The sequence below is a fragment of the Ovis aries genome, chromosome 1 (genome assembly GCF_016772045.2).
Source record: "Ovis aries strain OAR_USU_Benz2616 breed Rambouillet chromosome 1, ARS-UI_Ramb_v3.0, whole genome shotgun sequence".
In the NCBI taxonomy this organism is placed as follows: Eukaryota; Metazoa; Chordata; class Mammalia; order Artiodactyla; family Bovidae; genus Ovis; species Ovis aries.
In genome coordinates, this window is record NC_056054.1 from 212,735,754 (window position 1) to 212,754,865 (window position 19,112).

A 19,112-nucleotide genomic window follows, 5' to 3' on the forward strand; every position below is an offset into this window, starting at 1 on the left:
GAGCTTGGGCCATTAGGCACTAAGTTCCTTTCCCTCATTAGTTAATTTTATGGTTGTTCTTTTATTGGGAAAAGTCAATTATGCCAACTTAAAACAAGTACACAGAGTTCACTAATATTCTAAGACTTGACACTGAACTCTCTATGTAGAATAGAATTCAAGGCGTAGAATTCAAAAATACTGTGTATGTAACATTTATTTATTTTACTTTCTTTTGTTGTACTATGATGCTTTTTGGATTATTTTGGGAACTATTTATATGTATATTTTAAATTAATTTATATTTAAACTTTAAGTATAATGTATAGTAAAACTGTATTAATCTATAGCCTCTTATCCTCATCCCATAGAGGGCAGAGAGAAGAAGCAAAAAAATGCAATCCAATGGCCTCCTAAACGAAAAACACACTCACAGACAACTAACCAAAATGTTCACTTGGATCACAGCCTTGTGTAATTCAATGAAATTCTGAGCCATGTCATGTAGGGCCACCCAAGACAGATGGGTCATGGTGGAGAGCTCTGACAAAATGCGGTCCTCTGGAGAAGGGAATGGCAAACGACTTCAGTATTCTTGCCTTGAGAACCCCATGAGCAGCATGAAAGGCAAAAAGATATGACAAAGAAAGATAAGGTCCCCATGTCGGTAGGTGTTTGATATGCTACTGGGGAAGAGCAGAGAAATAGCTCCAGACATAATGAAGAGGGTGAGCCAAAATGGAAACAACACCCAACTGTGGCTGTGTCTGGTGGAGAAAGTAAAGTCCGATGACCTAAAGAGCGATATTGCATAGGAACCTGGAAAGTTGGGTCCATTCATCAAGGTAAATTGAATGTGGTCAAACAGGAGATGGCAAGAGTGAACATCAACATTTTAGGAATCAGTGAACATAAATGGATGGTAATGGGCAAATTTAAATCAGATGAACATTATAGCTACTATTGTGGGCAAGAATCCCTTAGAAGAAATGGAGTAGCCATCATAGTCAACAAAAGAGTCCAAAATGCACTACTTGGGTGCAGTCTCAAAAATGACAGAATGATCTCGGTTTGTATCCAAGGCAAACCATTCAACATCACAGTAATCCATGTCTATGCCCCAACACTAATGCTGAAGAAGTTGAAGTTGAATGGATCAATGAAGACATACAATATCTTCTAGAAATAACACCAAAAGAAATGTCCTTTTCATTATAGGGGACTAGAATGCAAAAGTAGAATGTCAAGAGATACCTGGAGTAACAGGCAAGTTTGGCCTTGGAGTACAAAATGAAGCAAGAAAAAGCTAACAGAAGTTTGCAAGAGAACAGACTGATCACAGCAAACACTTTCTTCCAAAAACGCAAGAGACAACTCTACACATGAATGTCACGAGATGGTCAATACTGAAATCAGATTGAATATATTCTTTGTGGCCAAAGATGGAGAAGCTCTATACAGTCAGCATAAACAAGACCAGAAGCTGACTGTGGCTCAGATTAAGAACTCTTTATTGCAAAATTCAGACTTAAATTGAAGAAAATAAAGAAAACCAGTAGGCCTTTCAGGTGATCTAAATCAAATCCCTTATGATTATATACTGGAAGTGAGGAATAGATTCAAGGGACTAGATCTGGCAGACAGAGTGCCTAAAGAACTATGGATAGGGCTTTGCAACATTGTGCAGTAGGTTGTGACCAAAACCATCCCAAAGAAAAAGAAATGCAAGAAGGCAAAATGGTTGGCTGAGGAGGCCTTACAAATAACTGAGAAAAAAGAAGTGAAAGGCAAAGGAAAAAGGGAAAATTATACCTAATTAAATGCAGACTTCCAAAGGATAGCAAGGAGAAACAAGAAAGCCTTCTTTAGTGACTAATGCAAAAAAATAGAGGAAAAAATAGAATGGGAATGACTAGAGACCTCTTCAAGAAAATTAGAGATATCAAGGGGACATTTTATGCAAAGGTAGGCAAAATAAAGGACAGAGAAGGTGAGGACCTGAAGGAAGCATAAGAGATTAAGGAGACGTGGCAGGAATACACAGAAGAACTGCACACACACACAAAAGGTCTTAATGATCCAGATAACCACAATGGTGTGGTCAGTCACCTAGAGCCAGATCTCCTAGAGCGGGAAGTCAAGTGGGCCTTAGAAAGCACTACTACATACAAAGCTAGTTTAGATGATAGAATTCCAGCCAAGCATTTCAAATCCTAAAAGATAATGCTGTTAATGTGCTGCACTTAATACATCAGCAAATTTGGAAAACTCAGCAGTGGCCACAGGATTGGAAAAGGTCAGTTTTCATTCTAATAGTAAAGAAAGGCAATGTCAAGAATGTTCAAGCTACTGCGTGATTGTACTCATTTCACATGCTAGCAATGTATTGCTCAAAATCCTTCAAGCTAGGCTTCAATAGTATGTGAACCAAGAACTCCCAGATGTACAAGATGGATTTAGAAAAGCCAGAGGAACCAGAGCTCAAATTGCCAACATCTGCTAGATCATAGAAAAAGCAAGAGAATTCCAGAGAAATGTGTACTTCTACTTCATTGACTATGTTAAAACCTTTGACTGTGTGGGCACAACAAATTGTAGAAAATTCTTAATGAGGTGGGAATACCACACCACCTTACTTGCCTCCTCAGAAACCCAAATGTAAGTCAAGAAGCAACAGTTAGAACTGTACATGGAACAACAAACTGGTTCCAAACTGGGAAAGGCTGTATATTGTCACCCTGCTTGTTTATCTTACATGCTGAGTACATCATGCAAAATCCTGGGCTGGATGAATCCCAGTCTAGAATCAAGATACTGCTAAGTCACTTCAGTGGTGTCCGACTCTATGTGACCCCATATACGGCAGCCCACCAGGCTCCCTCATCCCTGGGATTCTCCAGGCAAGAACACTGGAGTGGGTTGCCATTTCCTTCTCCAATGCATGAAAGTGAAAAGTGAAAGTGAAGCCACTCAGTCGTGTCTGACCCTTAGCGACCCCATGGACTGCAGCCCACCAGGCTCCTCCATCCATGGGATTTTCCAGGCAAGAGTACTGGAGCGGGGTGCTATTGCCTTCTCCGAGAATCACGATAGCCAGGAGAAATATCAACAACTTCAGATATGCAGATGACACCACTCTAATGGCCAAAAGTGAAGTCACCAAAGAGCCTTTTGATGAGGGTGAAAGAGGGGAGTGAAAAAACTGGCTTAAAACTCAACATTCAGAAAATGAAGATGGTGGCATCTGGTTCTATCACTTCATGGTAAATAGATGGGGAAAATATGGAAACTGACAAATTTCATTTTCTTGGGCTCTAAAATCACTGCGGACAGTGACTACAGCCATGAAATTCAAAGATGTTTGCTTGGAAGAAAAGCTATGAACCACCTAGACAGCATATACAAAAGCAGAGACATCACTTTTCTGACAAAGGTCCATCTAGTCAAAGCTATGATTTTTTTAAATAGTCATGTATGGATGTGAGAATTGGACCATAAATAAGCTGCATGACAAAGAACTGATGCTTTCAAACTGTGGTGCTGGAGAAGACTCTTGGGAGTCCCTTGGTCAACAAGGAGATCAAACCAGTAAATTCTAAAGAAATCAACCCTGAATACTCATTAGAAGGACTGACGCTGATTCATTAGCCACCTGATGCAAAGAGCTTACTCATTGGAAAAGATCCTATTGCTAGGAAAGACTGAAGGCAGGAGGAAAAGGGGACAACTGAGAATGAGATGTTTGGATAGCATCACTGACTCAGTGGATATGAGTTTGAGTAAACTCTGGGAGATGGTAAAGGACAGGGAAGCCTGGCATGCTGCACTTCATGGGGTTGCAAATAGTTGGACACAAGTGAGTAAGTGAACAACAATCTATAGTTACCCTTTCTAAAATATTCAAATAAATCAAAGAAAATCCTATTAAAGACATTTTAATTTGTAGGAAAAAAAAACCAAAATAGCAGTAATATGCTTATTTTAGATTACTTTGAATCAACAGAAATGTATTAAGGAAAAGTAGTAAAAACTACCTTTATATTCACCATAGATTCATATCCAAAACAAAATGTAATAGAAACAACAATTCTTTACTCACTGGCCACTCCCCATCCTGATAATTCATTATCAAATACTCTAGCAGTAGGGATAAAAAGGAGAATAAATGGTCTCCTTTTGATCTATGCCACAACTCTTTGATCCTTGCAAATTTCTTAACCTACTTTGATTGGGCTGGCCAAAAATGTTTTTTGAGTTTTTCCGCAAGATGTAACATCTTATGAAAAAACCTGAATGAACACTATATCATCTTAAGATTAAGAATTTGTTATTGATAACCTTGAATGATCATCTCTTCTAAATGAATAAAAATTTCAAGATCCCACAATATGGAAGATAACCTAGTGCAGCAACTGAAAATCTTTGGCATTGATTTCTAATAGGAAATGTGCAAACAGAATACTTTTAAATGAAATACTTACAGAAAGAAAAATCTTGGCTACTTGCAAATATGCTACCAAATTATACTTTAGTGAATTTTTCATGTCTATAGGCATATGTGCAGAGATAAATTGTAGGATAAGGACAAACACAACTGCAGCAGTCTATCACTTATGGTGCAATCAAAAATAAGCAGCCATATTTATATATATATATATATTTATGAACCTACAAGAACAATGAGACACCCAATGCCTTTTAATTAAAATGAAAAATGAAATCAACTTACTATGAGAATCTAATATTAAATTACATAAACCAAGATTTTAAATGCACTAAATATTTAGAGGTAGATCTATGGAAAATGGATTCTCGGTAGATGAACTATAAAACATAAGTCAAATATTGTTGCTTTTCTTATCCTGATCCATACCTCCATGTTATTATTGTTACATGTTATTGCTATATTGCTGTGATTATGTTTAGTTTTCTCACATTTTTTAATCTTAGTACCTCCCCGTTAGAAAAGGCTACCCTTTAAAGTGAAATATCCACAACTTTAAATAAGATAAATAAGTGAAAAGAACTGATCAAATAATTTATAAAATTAGGTGCCTATACACCTAGAATTACAGATGGAATTACCCCATTTCATATGAGAAATGAGTTGCATATGTTTCAAGTCCTCCTAGAAACATCTTCTACATTATAAAAAGCAATGCTTTAAATGGTTTTGTGGGATAGAGAAGGCAGTACTAAGGATGACATATGATAGCAGAAATCAGCCTCTCAACCCTCAATATTAATCTGATGTCAAATGTAGCAGGGTCAATGTATCATACATTTATGTGATCAAGTAAATTGCTAGAAGCAAATTTGACATTAAGATGATAAACACAGCTATTAACAGAAATCAGGGTCTATGGTAATCAGATCCAATAAGCTAATTAATCTTGGCTCTGTCACAAAGATTCCTTGAGAGTGGAATGATAACCTAAAGCATAAGTAGCACATTTCGAATGATTTAATCTTCCATCTCCTATGAGGTAAACATGAGATGGATAGGGCCACAGTCACTGGGATTAAATGCTCTTCTTTTCAAGCCCTGTTCTGGGAGTCTGTACAAGAGTACATTGTTAGTCCAGCTCCAAGACAGTCAGGATATGAAATTATCTAAATAACTGATGTTATCATAAAATAAAATATGATCAATTTTTACTTTGGTAAAGTTACAAAATACTTTAAGCATAAAAAAAAAAAAAATCAACTCTAGGCCTGAATGAAACAGCATCAGCAGATCATGCTAAAGCAGGGGGAGTGGCAGCAATCTTTCCATAATACCAAGATGGTCTGGATAGGGATTATGTCAGAGTAGCATAGACAGTAGTCATCTTCACAAGTGAAAATAAGTCATCCACATACACAGTCCTCTTTTAACACTAAAGATGAATAATTCACATTGATTTGACTGAAAATATAATAAACTCATTTTCTTAAAAATATACACACAACTGTCTGATTTTCTAAAAATATTTGTAAATCAATGCATCCTTGGAGCAGACTTTTCTTTTAAAGTATATTTGCCATAAGTTGAATGAAAAGGTCTAACATCTTTTACTAGAATGAAGTAATGAGTTCATAAATGCCTTAACCACTGCTTTCAGAAAGGACCAATTCCTCAGCCTACCTTATCACAAAACCATTACTACTAAAGTATGGAAACATTACGAGCCTTCTTATTTTTGGTTTGAAAGTTTTCTTACCAGAGCCTAAAGTGGTATAAAGAAAAAGATAGCTAAAATTCGACATACACTAAACCTATATATAATATAACTCTGTAACTTGTAGTAAATTATCAAGGATACATATACATATATACAAATATTAAATGCATATTAATGTATATATCAAGAAACATATAAAACATTAAGTATTTTAAAGTTCTATAAGCAGACTAGGATAACTGTCTTTAGAAGCTATTTCTGGTACTTAATCAGCCTTATTTTATTAAATTATTTATGTGCAACCTAAAAATATTTTGTTATAATTGAAGTCCATAGCTTTAATCTCTGCAAAAATTGGAACAGTTCCTAATTTTTAAGACCTGAAAATTTCTTCTTGTGCTTGAAAATGGTTCTTAACTTTCCCCTCAGCCTTTTCTTCAGATTAAGTAACTTTCAACTAAATAATTCACCACATTTTCCTGTTCCTTCAACCATTTCTAAATCAGTTCCTCAAATTCTTCTACCCATCTTAAAATAGAGCAAATCAAACCTACCCTGAGATTCTACTAATTAACCGCACTTGGGAAAGATTATTTTTCTACTTTTGTATATCATTTTCTTGATAAAATGAATCAGTAAGTTTTTGCTTATTTTTAATGATACTGCCCTGATATTTCCCGGTCTTTTTCAGTTGCTCTAGGGCCAAATGATTCCTATTCTTATATAACCAAATTCCTCTGGGATTCTGAGAAATCAAAACAGTAAGAGAATACAATTATATAGGACCTTTAACTATAACAACAACAACAACAACAAAAAGTGTGCCTACTCATTAAGACCTAGTCTGCTCAGATGTGTATTTTTTTTAATGCATTTTATGAAAGACAATAAATAAATCAGTAATCCTTACCCCAAATTTATAGGCCTAGTTAGCACAATAAAATATGCTTGTCATAATTAGAAGCTATTCCTTTTTCTAAGAGTTTTATTAACAGCCAACAAAAATCACTACAGTACCAGAAGATGTTCACAGCAGCCCAGCAGTTACTTCTCATTTTCTCATTAAACATTCCATATGCATCCATCAAGTCATTACAATATTCCACATATCTGTCAACCTATGCTAGGCTATCACATACAAGCCTGCACCCTAAGATGATTCTTATGAAATATTCATAAACATTTTCAAGTTACAAATTTCTCTCATTCAAGATAAGATTTAATGGCAACACTTTCCTGAACAAGTTAATGAGAACTCTTCTTTAGTAATATGCGAGCTCAGATATACAAGTGCCCCTTGATTTCACCAGGAACTTCGGTCAGGGACAAACTCAACACTAATTCACATTCAGCTTTTTTTTGTTTAGGTGCCCAAGGCAATGTCTTCCTGGCTGTCAGCAATCTGATAAAAACATCAAAATTCAGTCAATGTGGATGAACAGCGATTTAACTTTAATGACCATATCCAACCCATCAATTGATTTTTACCATATTTCAGGAAGAATATCAAGTGATATTTTTATCCCTTAAATCAAGTCAGATTTTGGACTGCTAAACTGGTAAATCTGAATTCTGATTAGTATGCCTGATTAACAAAAAGCAGAAGCCAACTGAAAGACTCCCTACAGAAATGGGAAATCTTGTTCACATGATTTCCCATTTGAGTGGCATGGAAGCATGCCACTCAATTAGTTCTCTTGGTGAGGGGGTGGGTTGGGGTGGGCGGATAAACTAAATTAACATTGAAACAGGCATTTGCAGCACCTGTTGAGAATCCTGATTTAGTCCACTCACATCACAACACTCCCCCCAATTTTTATTTTGAAGATTTCAATTTAAAGGAACAATGTAGCAGGATTAACACTCACATATTAAAAGCTTCTTCAGATGTTATTTTTCCCCACATTTGCTGTTTTCCATATGTAGCATTCTCACTCTGAACCATTTGAAAGTTATCTGAAAACTCTTTGTTTAATTGTGAAGAACCATCATCAAAGCCATAGTGGTGCTAATGTCTGAGAAAAGGCACTTAAAGTTTCATTCATAAATATGTTATGAAGCTCTGGGAAGCAAAAAGTGCACTGGATTTGGAATGACAACCTTAGCCCTTCTGTGTAATACAGGTATGATACTGAGTAAAACACTCAAAAATCTCAGAGACTAAGTTACTCACTATAGAGCCAGGATCATGCCTACATCACTAGGATTTTGCTATGACTATTAGTGTTTATATGAAGTAAAGTATCTGAAAGAAAAATACATTGTTACATAAATATTATTCAGGAAACTATGTTACTTAAAATCTAGACAATAAGAATTACCTGGTTACAACACAAAAGCAATAGACATTTGTTGAGCATTTACTATAAGCTAGATGACTATAATTATACTGGTTTTACAAGGAAGTAAGTCTTACTGAGATGAAAAGATTTGAAGATTGAGTCAGTGATTTAAGTGGTAGACCTGGGATCCCCGGGGGGAGGGCATGGCAATCTACTCCAGTATTCTTGCTGGAAAAATCCCAAGGACAGAGGAACCTGGTGGGTAGCCCATGGGGGTCACAAAAAGTCGGACATGATTGAAATGATTGAGCCCACAATAAATTTAGACTAAACTGAAAATTACTTTAAAAACCTGTAACAGAAAAGTTACTTTCAACCTGCACATTATTAAAACCAGAAAAACTTTATTCTTAAGTATAATATATATTAGGCTATAAAACCTTCCCAATAACTTTGCATAAACACAGTAAAAACATACTTTGAGTTAAAAAGCAATTTAATGAATATTTATGAAAATAAAGTAACATACATTAATAGTAACTTATTAAAATAATATTTTATTGAGTGTATATTGTTTTCAAAATTCAAGTGAAAATATTTTAAGCTTATGTAGCTACATTAAGATTTTATAGCTTATTAAAGGTTAATTTTTTATAAAATAAGTACACTGAATTAAAAAATAGATACAATATATTGTGTAGCTATAATTTTAACTAAATAAATTTTAGGGAGAGGTACTTTTTTACCTAACTATTAATACTTTTTCAATGCTATTTCTTCCAGAAGTATTTTAAGTTTGTCTTCACATATCTCACAGCAACAACAAATCAGTAAAATCCAAGTTGCTGCTCAGAACCAATGTATTCCTGAGCAAGGCAGTAATCTATTTTTACCATAAGAAAATAAATGAGAAAAAAAAAGTAAAAGGAAAGAACTTAGAGTCATACAGTGATTAATAGTTATGTAGTGATTTTTTTAAACTTTGTTAATGTGGAGCAAAGGATTTATCTATTTTATAATTAAAACAATTTGTTAATATCCATGACCTCTATGAAATATCAACACAGACGTGAAAGAACTATGCAAAATTTCCAAGTCAGTTTTAGGATACTCTAACAGCAAATACATGAGAAAAATCTTAAGCTAAAGTTTCAACATCATAATCATTCCTGAAATAATCTAAACGCTTTACTGAAGTACTGAGCTTTAAACAAACAAGGCTGGGATTAAACCATTTAGCAAATGATAAGGCCTTAAATTTTTGACCACACAGAATGAGGACCAATAAGAAAAATGGAATTCAAGTAGAAAATGTAGTATTTAATAATCATTTTGAGGTGATTAAACAAAACATTAGCTTTCTTTTAAGGCGTGTTTAGTATATTCTTGGCATTGTGTTAAGTACTTACGTGCATAATTTAATTTTGATAACAGCCTTATGATATAGAGGCACTTTCATGATACTCTTGAATCATATATAATACCTCAATTTTCAGTTTAAAATCTATATTAGATGTCCATACAACTACTCTATAATAGTAATACAGTTTCAATTCCTAAAACAATATTATTTTTAAATATTATATAATTCCATTACCTGACAAAAAATATCTAGGCATTAAAATGCATATTGAAGAATATAAAACTCAAAAGCATTTACTACCCTGTATGTTATTGCTTATATTCATCCTTAATAGTCTAATTATATTTACCTTTAACATTTATTTTTCTGTTTATTTATACCTGTCTTATTCCACAGAAATCATTAGAGACAACTTTATTTATTTTTATGGTTTGAGATGCTACACGGTATCAGCATAATTTTTTACTGTTAATGCAAGAAGCACAATCTTAAAAGACTGTATTTCTGTAACTGATTTATCTTAAGTATATTATTATATTCAGTTCAGTTTTACAAGTTTGAGAGAGCTGTCATTCCCCATTATTCAATTCATATCCTTTCTCTTTAGAATTTTACTCAGATTTTAAGGGCTTACTAAGAATAACTAGTATTTATTAAAAATCATGCATGCATTTTAAGATTCAATATTCATATAACCATGCAAGTTGGGATTACTTTTATCACCACTTTGTGAATTAAAAAAATGAATTAAAAAACCCTGAGGTTTTAGATCATATTCCAAAGTCACACAGACATCAAACAGAAGAGCTAGAAATTAAGCTAGTCTCTTCCATCTTTGCATCTTGCCATGCTGTGCTTCACTATTCAAAACAAATCACCTGGTGAATACAGAAGACAACACACTGGAAAGACTGGGAAACCCATCTACAGTAGGAAAAAAGTAAAAACTGTCAACCAGACAGAGAGAGGAAAAACTGAAATGTGAAAGGATAGCTCAGGATTACCTCAAAGCCAGACGTCATCATCATCGAGAGATCTACACCGGTGTGTCAAATAAGTTCTCAAAAATTAAAACGTGTCTAAAACTTACACTTTCAGATTTTAGAGTGATACATAATGTATAAAAAAACGTTTCTGAAACATGGATAGTTTCAGGTAGTCCACTGTGCCTTGCTGTGCTCAGGTTTTAGTCACTTCAGTTGTGTCTGACTCTTTGTGACCGCATGGACTGTAGCCCAGCAGGCTCCTCTGTCCATGGGATTCTCCAACCAAGAAGACTGGAGTGGGCTGGCATTTCCTCCACCAGGGGATCTTCCAGACCCAGCGACTGAACCCACATCTCCTGTGTCTCCCGCCTTGACAGGCAGATTCTTTACCACTGAGCCACCTGGGAAGCCCAAGGAGTTAATTAAAGGGGGTCAACTGCCATTTTCTTTCTTTCTTCCTATCTTTCCTTCCTTCCTTTCTCTCTGGCTTCTTTCTCGATTTATGCTTTTCTTAGTTTATAACATTTAAGACAAAATAATCAGTCCTTTTTTTTTTTTTTTCAACCAAACTTACAGGAATGGATGGGGGTGATTTACACATATTACAAAAAGATACATGCAAAATTCAATCTTTCTAATAAATAATGTCACTTGATATGATTTCACAATATTAAAATGGTTAGTAAAATTAAATTATATGATCATATAGGTAAAATACAGGCATGACTTCTAAATTATGGGATTCATTCACAACAGACTCAAGACTTGCAGATATACCTTTATTTGTCTTAAGCCACAAAAAAATTTTAATGTTAGGAATAAGGTTGGAACCATTCAGGATTAATTATTCTTGTTCTCAATGGCCCGGCATGATGCAGTCCGTGGGGTCGGAGTCCATGGGGTTGACTGAGCGATTGAACTGAACTGAAAATCAGATTGCTAAATAGTAGAATAACACTAAGCCTAGTTTTTTCATTATAATTTATGATTGAAGTTGTATTTCAACAGAAACTACCTTTTGTAGATATGATAATATTTGGTCTAAGTCATTTAGAAAAATAACTAAAGTCAGTCAGTGGAAAATGGAAAGCATTCTGATTTTAAAAATAATAGCACATTTGGCTTTTAAATGCTTTAAATCATTGTTTTCTGATTTTGTGTTCTAGTCCTGACCATGTTTTCCGTGACCAATGGAGCCTGTAGACACTTACAGTATTAAAATATGGAGTATTGGTCTTTTGCAATTACTTCTGAGAACAGGGTATGAAATACCTCATTAAATCAGCCAGTGAACAAACTTATCCTTTCTAAGTATCAAGATAGTGTTCACTTTTTTTTTGTTCATGAAATGCCTTACAAAATTGCCTTAAAAATGAAGTGTGCTTCCATATACAAAAGCATACATAAAATATCATGAAGCGACAATGAATTAAATGTTTTTTTTTTTAATCTGAAATATTCAGACCGTCACGTAAATAAATCTGCTAGCTTCATCAATAGCAGGGAAAGTTATAATGCGTCAAAATTTTCAATAAGGAAGGAATCTTTTTCTTCTTTCATATCCTGCTAGCCTCACTGTCACATGGCACGTAAGTCTCTACCAGTGTACACATACATACACCATGCATACACACACACACACACACAAAATGAATGTTTTAGCTTCAAAAAAATATTGAATTCCTTTTCTATGTACATTGTTGTACTATCATACTAGGTACCATACATTGTGATGCTAATTATTAGATAAACATCATATTTTAACTTTGGCATATAAAAAATAAATTTTAGAAGTACCATCTTAAACTTCTACCACATAGAGTAAATGCTGTTCTAACTGAAATTAAAAAATTAATTTTTTTGAATGCAGTTATCCTAGGGATTGAATAAATATAATCAGGAAAAACAGGAGACTGGGGTAAATGAAACTTATAGTTCAGCAAATACGAAAAGCATGCAAACACGTTATGTGAGGTTAGTTTACAAAATACACTCTTTCTCCACACTTTACCTAAACTGGAGAATTTCTTAATGACCTTATTGTCCATTTATTGAGTACTAATTGGTAAATCACCAAATATAGAGATTTCTTCAACTCAATGTTTTAAATTTACTTATTTTTAGATGAAGTTGTGTTTGAAGTTCAAATACTATGAACTTTACTTTTTCTTAAACTGTTGGAAACAATCTGTTTGAAAATATCAACACATAACAATTGCTTTCTATTCCTTATTCCTCATTTCTTTCTTTACCAGGTCTTCCAAAAGGCCCAAGTCTTTAAGCATGCTTTATGGAGTTGAGTGGCAGTTGGTTAACTTACACACTGGCCAAACAATGTACAATTGATATTAAAATATAAATCTTATCTGATGAATAGATAGGAAACTTTCATTTGTAGGAAGTTACAAAATCATTTGGATTTCTAAAACATTAAAATTGTGATTATAAAGATAAAAATATATTAAAAATGTAAAAACCAGCTAATACTTGCTAGTATTTTACTATCAAACTGTGAGTATTAAGATTATACTCTGTTACTCCATTTATGAAAAAAATAGCAACAGCATTTACGAATATTTTTCTGTAACTCCACTATGAACAGAAGGCATAAGATATTTATACATCTGTAATTTTACCATATGCAAATCTGAATCCTATAAGACTTGGGGCTTAACTGTGGTGTGGACCCAGACAATGGCCCAACTTCCACATTTCTGAGGGATTTACTTGATTTCTAGTTGCCATGGAGTACACAGTAATTTTTTTTTTTTTACTATTGCTTCTCAGGAAAATGATTAAAGGAAAGCCAATAGCTTTTTATTATATTTTATAAAATAAATTTCATACTTGAGAGCTATTTAGCAATTTGGGAGTTTGCAAAGGTTTTAGAATCTGCTGTACTGTATCTCAGATTGTCACTGAGAGAAATCTAAGTGAATCCATTATGATATATAAGAGAGTATTTTGTCTTACAGCTTAAAGAATTAAAGCACACTCATAAAATAAACTGCTATAAAAACCAAGTTCAAAGAAACCTAAAGCCTTTCCTCTAAGGTTTAAGCATAAGGAAACTGGCACAAGCTAGTTCTGAGGAGCTTGCTTGACCCTTTCCTGAAGTAACTAAGAGCAGACATCAAGGCACAAAGCTAGAAGCCATCTGCCTTTTATGATTCCTGTAACAAATACAGGGATTTTCTCATCAATCCCTTTCTAGAGACTAAATTAACACATACATATAATTTATGATATAAACTAATGAGATCTGTTCTTTCTTGGCTGTAGATCATTTTCTACTCATTTTAGGAGATAATATCACAATTATGCTTCCCCTTTGCCCTTTCCATCTCAGATGCAGAGATTCCCTCTTAGGTTCATTTCTGAACTATGATATAGATACTACTCCACAGTTGAAATATTTTCTCTTTACTCAGTCAGTCCCATGTTCCCAGTCCAGATGCTCATTTAGAAACATGATTAACAGTTGTAATTCACACAGAAGTCAATTGGCCCTCTCTCTTTTTTTTCAACCCAGCCATGTTGCTGTATTACCTCTCTTTTCAATTTCAACCTCAGAATATATTTGATGGACAGGTGAAGCAAGTTCAGCTCTAATCATGCTATATAACTTTTTGTCTACTCCATGCTTTCTTTTTTCTTTACAGTGGAAATGTATATTAACAGATATGGTATCAGTGATTATATAATCTCTGTGACAATTACAGAAAACAAAGTTGCCTGGAATAGAATTTGAAACATTAAAGAAAGGATGCTCTATCTTCTTTGCCTAGAAGAAAATGCCAAGCTTGTCACAGGACTTTGTGTGGCAGAGAATATTGCATAGATCTCTCTATTAAATCTTTTCATAGGCCTGTAAGGAGGATGATCAGGGAAAATGTACCAGGTTCTTAATAACTCTGTCCTATTCTAGTTAAACCACTATTTCACTACTTTATGAAACTCATCTAATGGTTTCATAATGTAAATATTCTCTGGATCACTCAAATAGAAAGAAATTGGCTGTTTTAATCCATTATCTACTGGTAAGGATTTTGAGAGTTTGGCCTATAAACATTGTTAGAAAAAAAATTTTTAATGTCTTAACATGAATTTTTAGATTTTTTTCTTATAAAATTTATAAAGAATCTTCAGAAAAATATAAAGTAGTAGAAATCATCAGTAATTTCATCAACCCAATTTAAATAATTGCCCCACCACAAACAACATTTTAGTATCTATATCACTAATAGTTTGATCAATCAGGATTCATATAATATACCCAAAACAGTGTTACAGTGGCTCCTCATTATTCATAGGTTCACTTTTGGAGGTTTCAGATACTCAGGGTCAAAGACAGTTCAAGAGACACATGTACCCCAATGTTCATTGCAGCACTGTTTATAATAGCCAGGACATGGAAACAACCTAGATGTCCATTAGCAAATGAATGGATAACAAAGCTGTGGTACATATACACAATGGAGTATTACTCAGCCGTTAAAAAGAATTCATTTGAATCAGTTCTGATGAGATGGATGAAACTGGAGCCAATTATACAGAGTGAAGTAAGCCAGAAAGAAAAACACCAATACAGTATACTAACACATATATATGGAATTTAGGAAGATGGCAATGACGACCCTGTATGCAAGACAGGAAAAAAGACACAGATGTGTATAACGGACTTTTGGACTCAGAGGGAGAGGGAGAGGGTGGGATGATTTGGGAGAATGGCATTCTAACATGTATACTATCATGTAAGAATTGAATCGCCAGTCTATGTCTGACGCAGGGTGCAGCATGCTTGGGGCTGGTGCATGGGGATGACCCAGAGAGATGTTGTGGGGAGGGAGGTGGGAGGGGGTTCATGTTTGGGAACGCATGTAAGAATTAAAGATTTTAAAATTTAAAAAAAAAGACAGTTCAAAGTATACTAAATGGAAAATTCTAGAAATAGTATTCCTAAGTTTTAAATTATGTGCTGTTCTGAGTAGCCTGATGACATCTCAGGCTGTCCCACTCCCTCCAGCCAGGATGTGAATGGTCCCGTTGTCCAGCATATCTACACTGTGTATTCTCTCCTGCCTGGTAGTCACTATGCAGCCCTCTAGATGATCAGAGTGACTGTTGAACCTGGGTTTCCTGCATTGGAGGCAGACGCCTTAACCTCTGAGCCACCAGGGAAGCCCCATGGAGATATTACACTCACATAATGATTATTACAACATATTGTTATATCTGGTCTATTATTCATTATTGTTGCTACTCTCTTACTGTGCCTAATTATAAATTAAATTATGTCATAGGTATGTATGTATAGGGAAAACCATAATATATGTATAGTTTGGTGCTATTTGTGGTTTCAAGCATCCATGGGGGTCTTGAAATTTATCCTCTGTGGATAAGTGGATACTCTATTTTTTTCCCACTGTACTTTTAAACATCCAAAAAGAAACATCCTCCCCAAAAAATTTAGAGGAAGACATCGTCTGATTATTGCTAATAAAATGTCCTCTAAGCAATTTGAATCACTTGTCTTAAATAAGTAATTAGAATATCTAGTCTTATACCATGATCAAAGCTGTACCCTTGATTTAAAATTTCATGTTCTTGCCCCTCTACCAGATTTACACTGTTTTCAGAGGAGTGTACTCTATCTTATTTCCATCCTTATGCATTTGTGATACTTATCTATAAATTGAAGATAATAATCCACACCTCAACACTATGGTGATTGTAAAGATTAATGTGAAAATATGTTAAAAATGCTTAGAAAAACATTTAGCCCACATTTCTAACAATGTTACTTTTAGAAGTAACAATAATTATTCTTATATAATTATTATAAATGTCCTCTTTTTAATTTATTTGACATATGAGGATTTTCACATATTTTAAATATGTTTTATGTTGCAATTACGGTACGGTATTTAGCTGTACCAGTATAGCATGATTTTCAATGATAAACTGGATGTATGTCTGTGTGTTCAGTCATGTCCAACTCTTTGCTCCCCCATGGACTGTAGGCCACCAGGCTCCTCTGTCCATCGAATTTTCCAGGCAAGAATACTGGAGTGGATTGCTATATCCTACTCCAGGGGATCTTCCCAATACAGGGATCAAACTAGTGTCCCCTGTGTCTCCTACATTGGCAGGAGGATTCTTTACCACTGAGCCATAAGGGAAACTGAAACTAGATGCTTATATCATTTCAAGTATTTTCTCACATCATTGGGCATCGTGTTTTTATCATACCTATTCCCCCCCCCCCTTAGAATATATTGATTGAAATGGAATTATTGGGTCAAAATGTGATTACTTTAAGGCCTTTAAAACATACTGACAAATTATCCTACAAAACACTAGTATCAATGTTATCAATGTATATTTTCAAGACTATCGTAAAATTCTGGCCCGTTATCTATAATCAGACATTGATTTAAGTATAAGGGCATCCTTGGAAGATAATTTTTTAAAAACAGGCACAGAATGCGTTCTTGTGTCCTTACAGAGTGTACCAACAGAGTTCTGGAAACTTGTTTGCTCTTAGGAGTTAGCAAAGCTCATATAGTTTTGAATGAGGTGAAATCCAATATGTGTTCAGAACCAGAGTTTTCCAGTGACAGAACTATACTGACCATTCTTTTCTAATAGGAAAAGAAAATGAACTAAGGAAGAGCAGTAGTGACTCTCTATTGTGATGGCTCATTATGAGATACTTATATTGAACTGCTTTAATTATGTAAATGCATCTAGTGGATGAGTGTTAATAAACTTCTATTTAAATAAAATAAATCAAACTCTGCCTCTTCTTAGTATATTATACTTTAATTAAATTTCTGAGCACAGCCAGTAACTATGAAGTTATACAGTCGACAAAATTAATCACTGAGGAATGTAAATCTGCGAGATACTAGTGTAACATAAAGTGCATGATAATTAGATAACAGATTAGAAGTTTCACAGATGTCATAAGAGGACACTGTGGTTCTCATTTTCACCATTCCAGATAGATGTTATAAAGGGAATACCAACTTTATGAAGGTCCCACAAGCACAGTATCTTAAAGACTCTAATATGAAATTAGCCATTTTGGAAAAGTTATCTTCCTGTGACACGTTATGCCTCTTTCTCTCTCCACATTCTCACTCACACACACATACATACATACAGTCTCTCTCTTCATGTTCCCAGATACACATGTGACCCCAACTAAACAAAATATCTACCCCACAACCAAATGATGGGCACTGGACTAACCTTATAAAGTAGTGGCAATTTTCCTAATTTCAAGAGTGCAATGCGATTTGTGACATTTTTCATTTTTTTAATCCGCTTTAAGTCATCTGCATTTCCATAACTCACATCAATGACTTCAGCCTGAAAGAGAAGACAAAGAAAAATAAAGCCCTGTCAGGAGAATTAGGGCAATTTGTCCATTTAGTATAATAAAATCATTCATAGTAATTTGAAATATTCAAAAGAGAACTAATCTCTCTTATGTGTCCCAATCATGACCTTTCTATTTCTATCAGGGTACAACAATTCTTCTTTGAGAGGTCACTGGAAAAAAGGTTTAGAGTCATATTTGTTTTTTACTCTTGCTTCTGGAAAAGTTACAAATCCAGTTTATGTCTCTAAAAGACCATGAAGTTTGATATAGTTGACACTCATATTTCTGGAATTTGAATCAGAAAACTGCAAAATTCATTTCCTTAAGATTCAAGAATAATCATGCCATTCTGAGATGTGAAAACAGCTCAAAGATTCTCTATGTTATCCAAATTAAGTACAAAGTTCATGATGCCCAGCTGTTCAGGATATACACATAATCCAGCTGTGAATGACAACCCCCCAGGTTATGTAGGATACAACCTGTACAGCCACACCTACTACTATGATATCCAAAACTTCAGAATATGCCCCCAAACAACAATTTCTGTCACCTTTCCCATTAGCCCCCTACAGTTTTATTTTACAACACTATTTCTCATTTTTAAATTATATTTCATTGACATATAAGTTGTTGCCTTCCCAGAACTTTTAATGGGAATCCTCTGATGTGGTTTTTCCTTCCCCATTGGAAAAGTACTGCCCAGAGTGTTCAATTCAGAATATACCTATAGCCAAGATGATTCCTTTCAGCTTAACTTTCTGTATATCTAATTCAAATAAAGTTGTTATTCTTTCCATATTGTGCTGCACCCACTATGCCAGCAAATTTGGAAAACTCAGCAGTGGCCACAGGACTGGAAAAGGTCAGTTTTCATTCCAATCCCAAAGAAAGGCAATGCCAAAGAGTGTTCAAACTACTGCACAATTGCACTCATCTCACACGTTA

General features: G+C 34.5%; 1 protein-coding gene across 3 annotated transcripts in view; it reads right to left on the reverse strand.

Moving 5' to 3' along the window:
- The window catches only part of NAALADL2 (N-acetylated alpha-linked acidic dipeptidase like 2), a 1,658,881-nt gene that overhangs the window by 743,039 nt on the left and 896,730 nt on the right, over positions 1–19,112 (reverse strand). For all 3 annotated transcript variants that reach the window (XM_042234309.2, XM_060393545.1, XM_042234305.2), the window contains one exon: positions 18,032–18,151. In XM_042234309.2, coding sequence (XP_042090243.1) covers positions 18,032–18,151 — 120 coding nt within the window. The remainder of the gene's footprint in view (positions 1–18,031; positions 18,152–19,112) is intronic.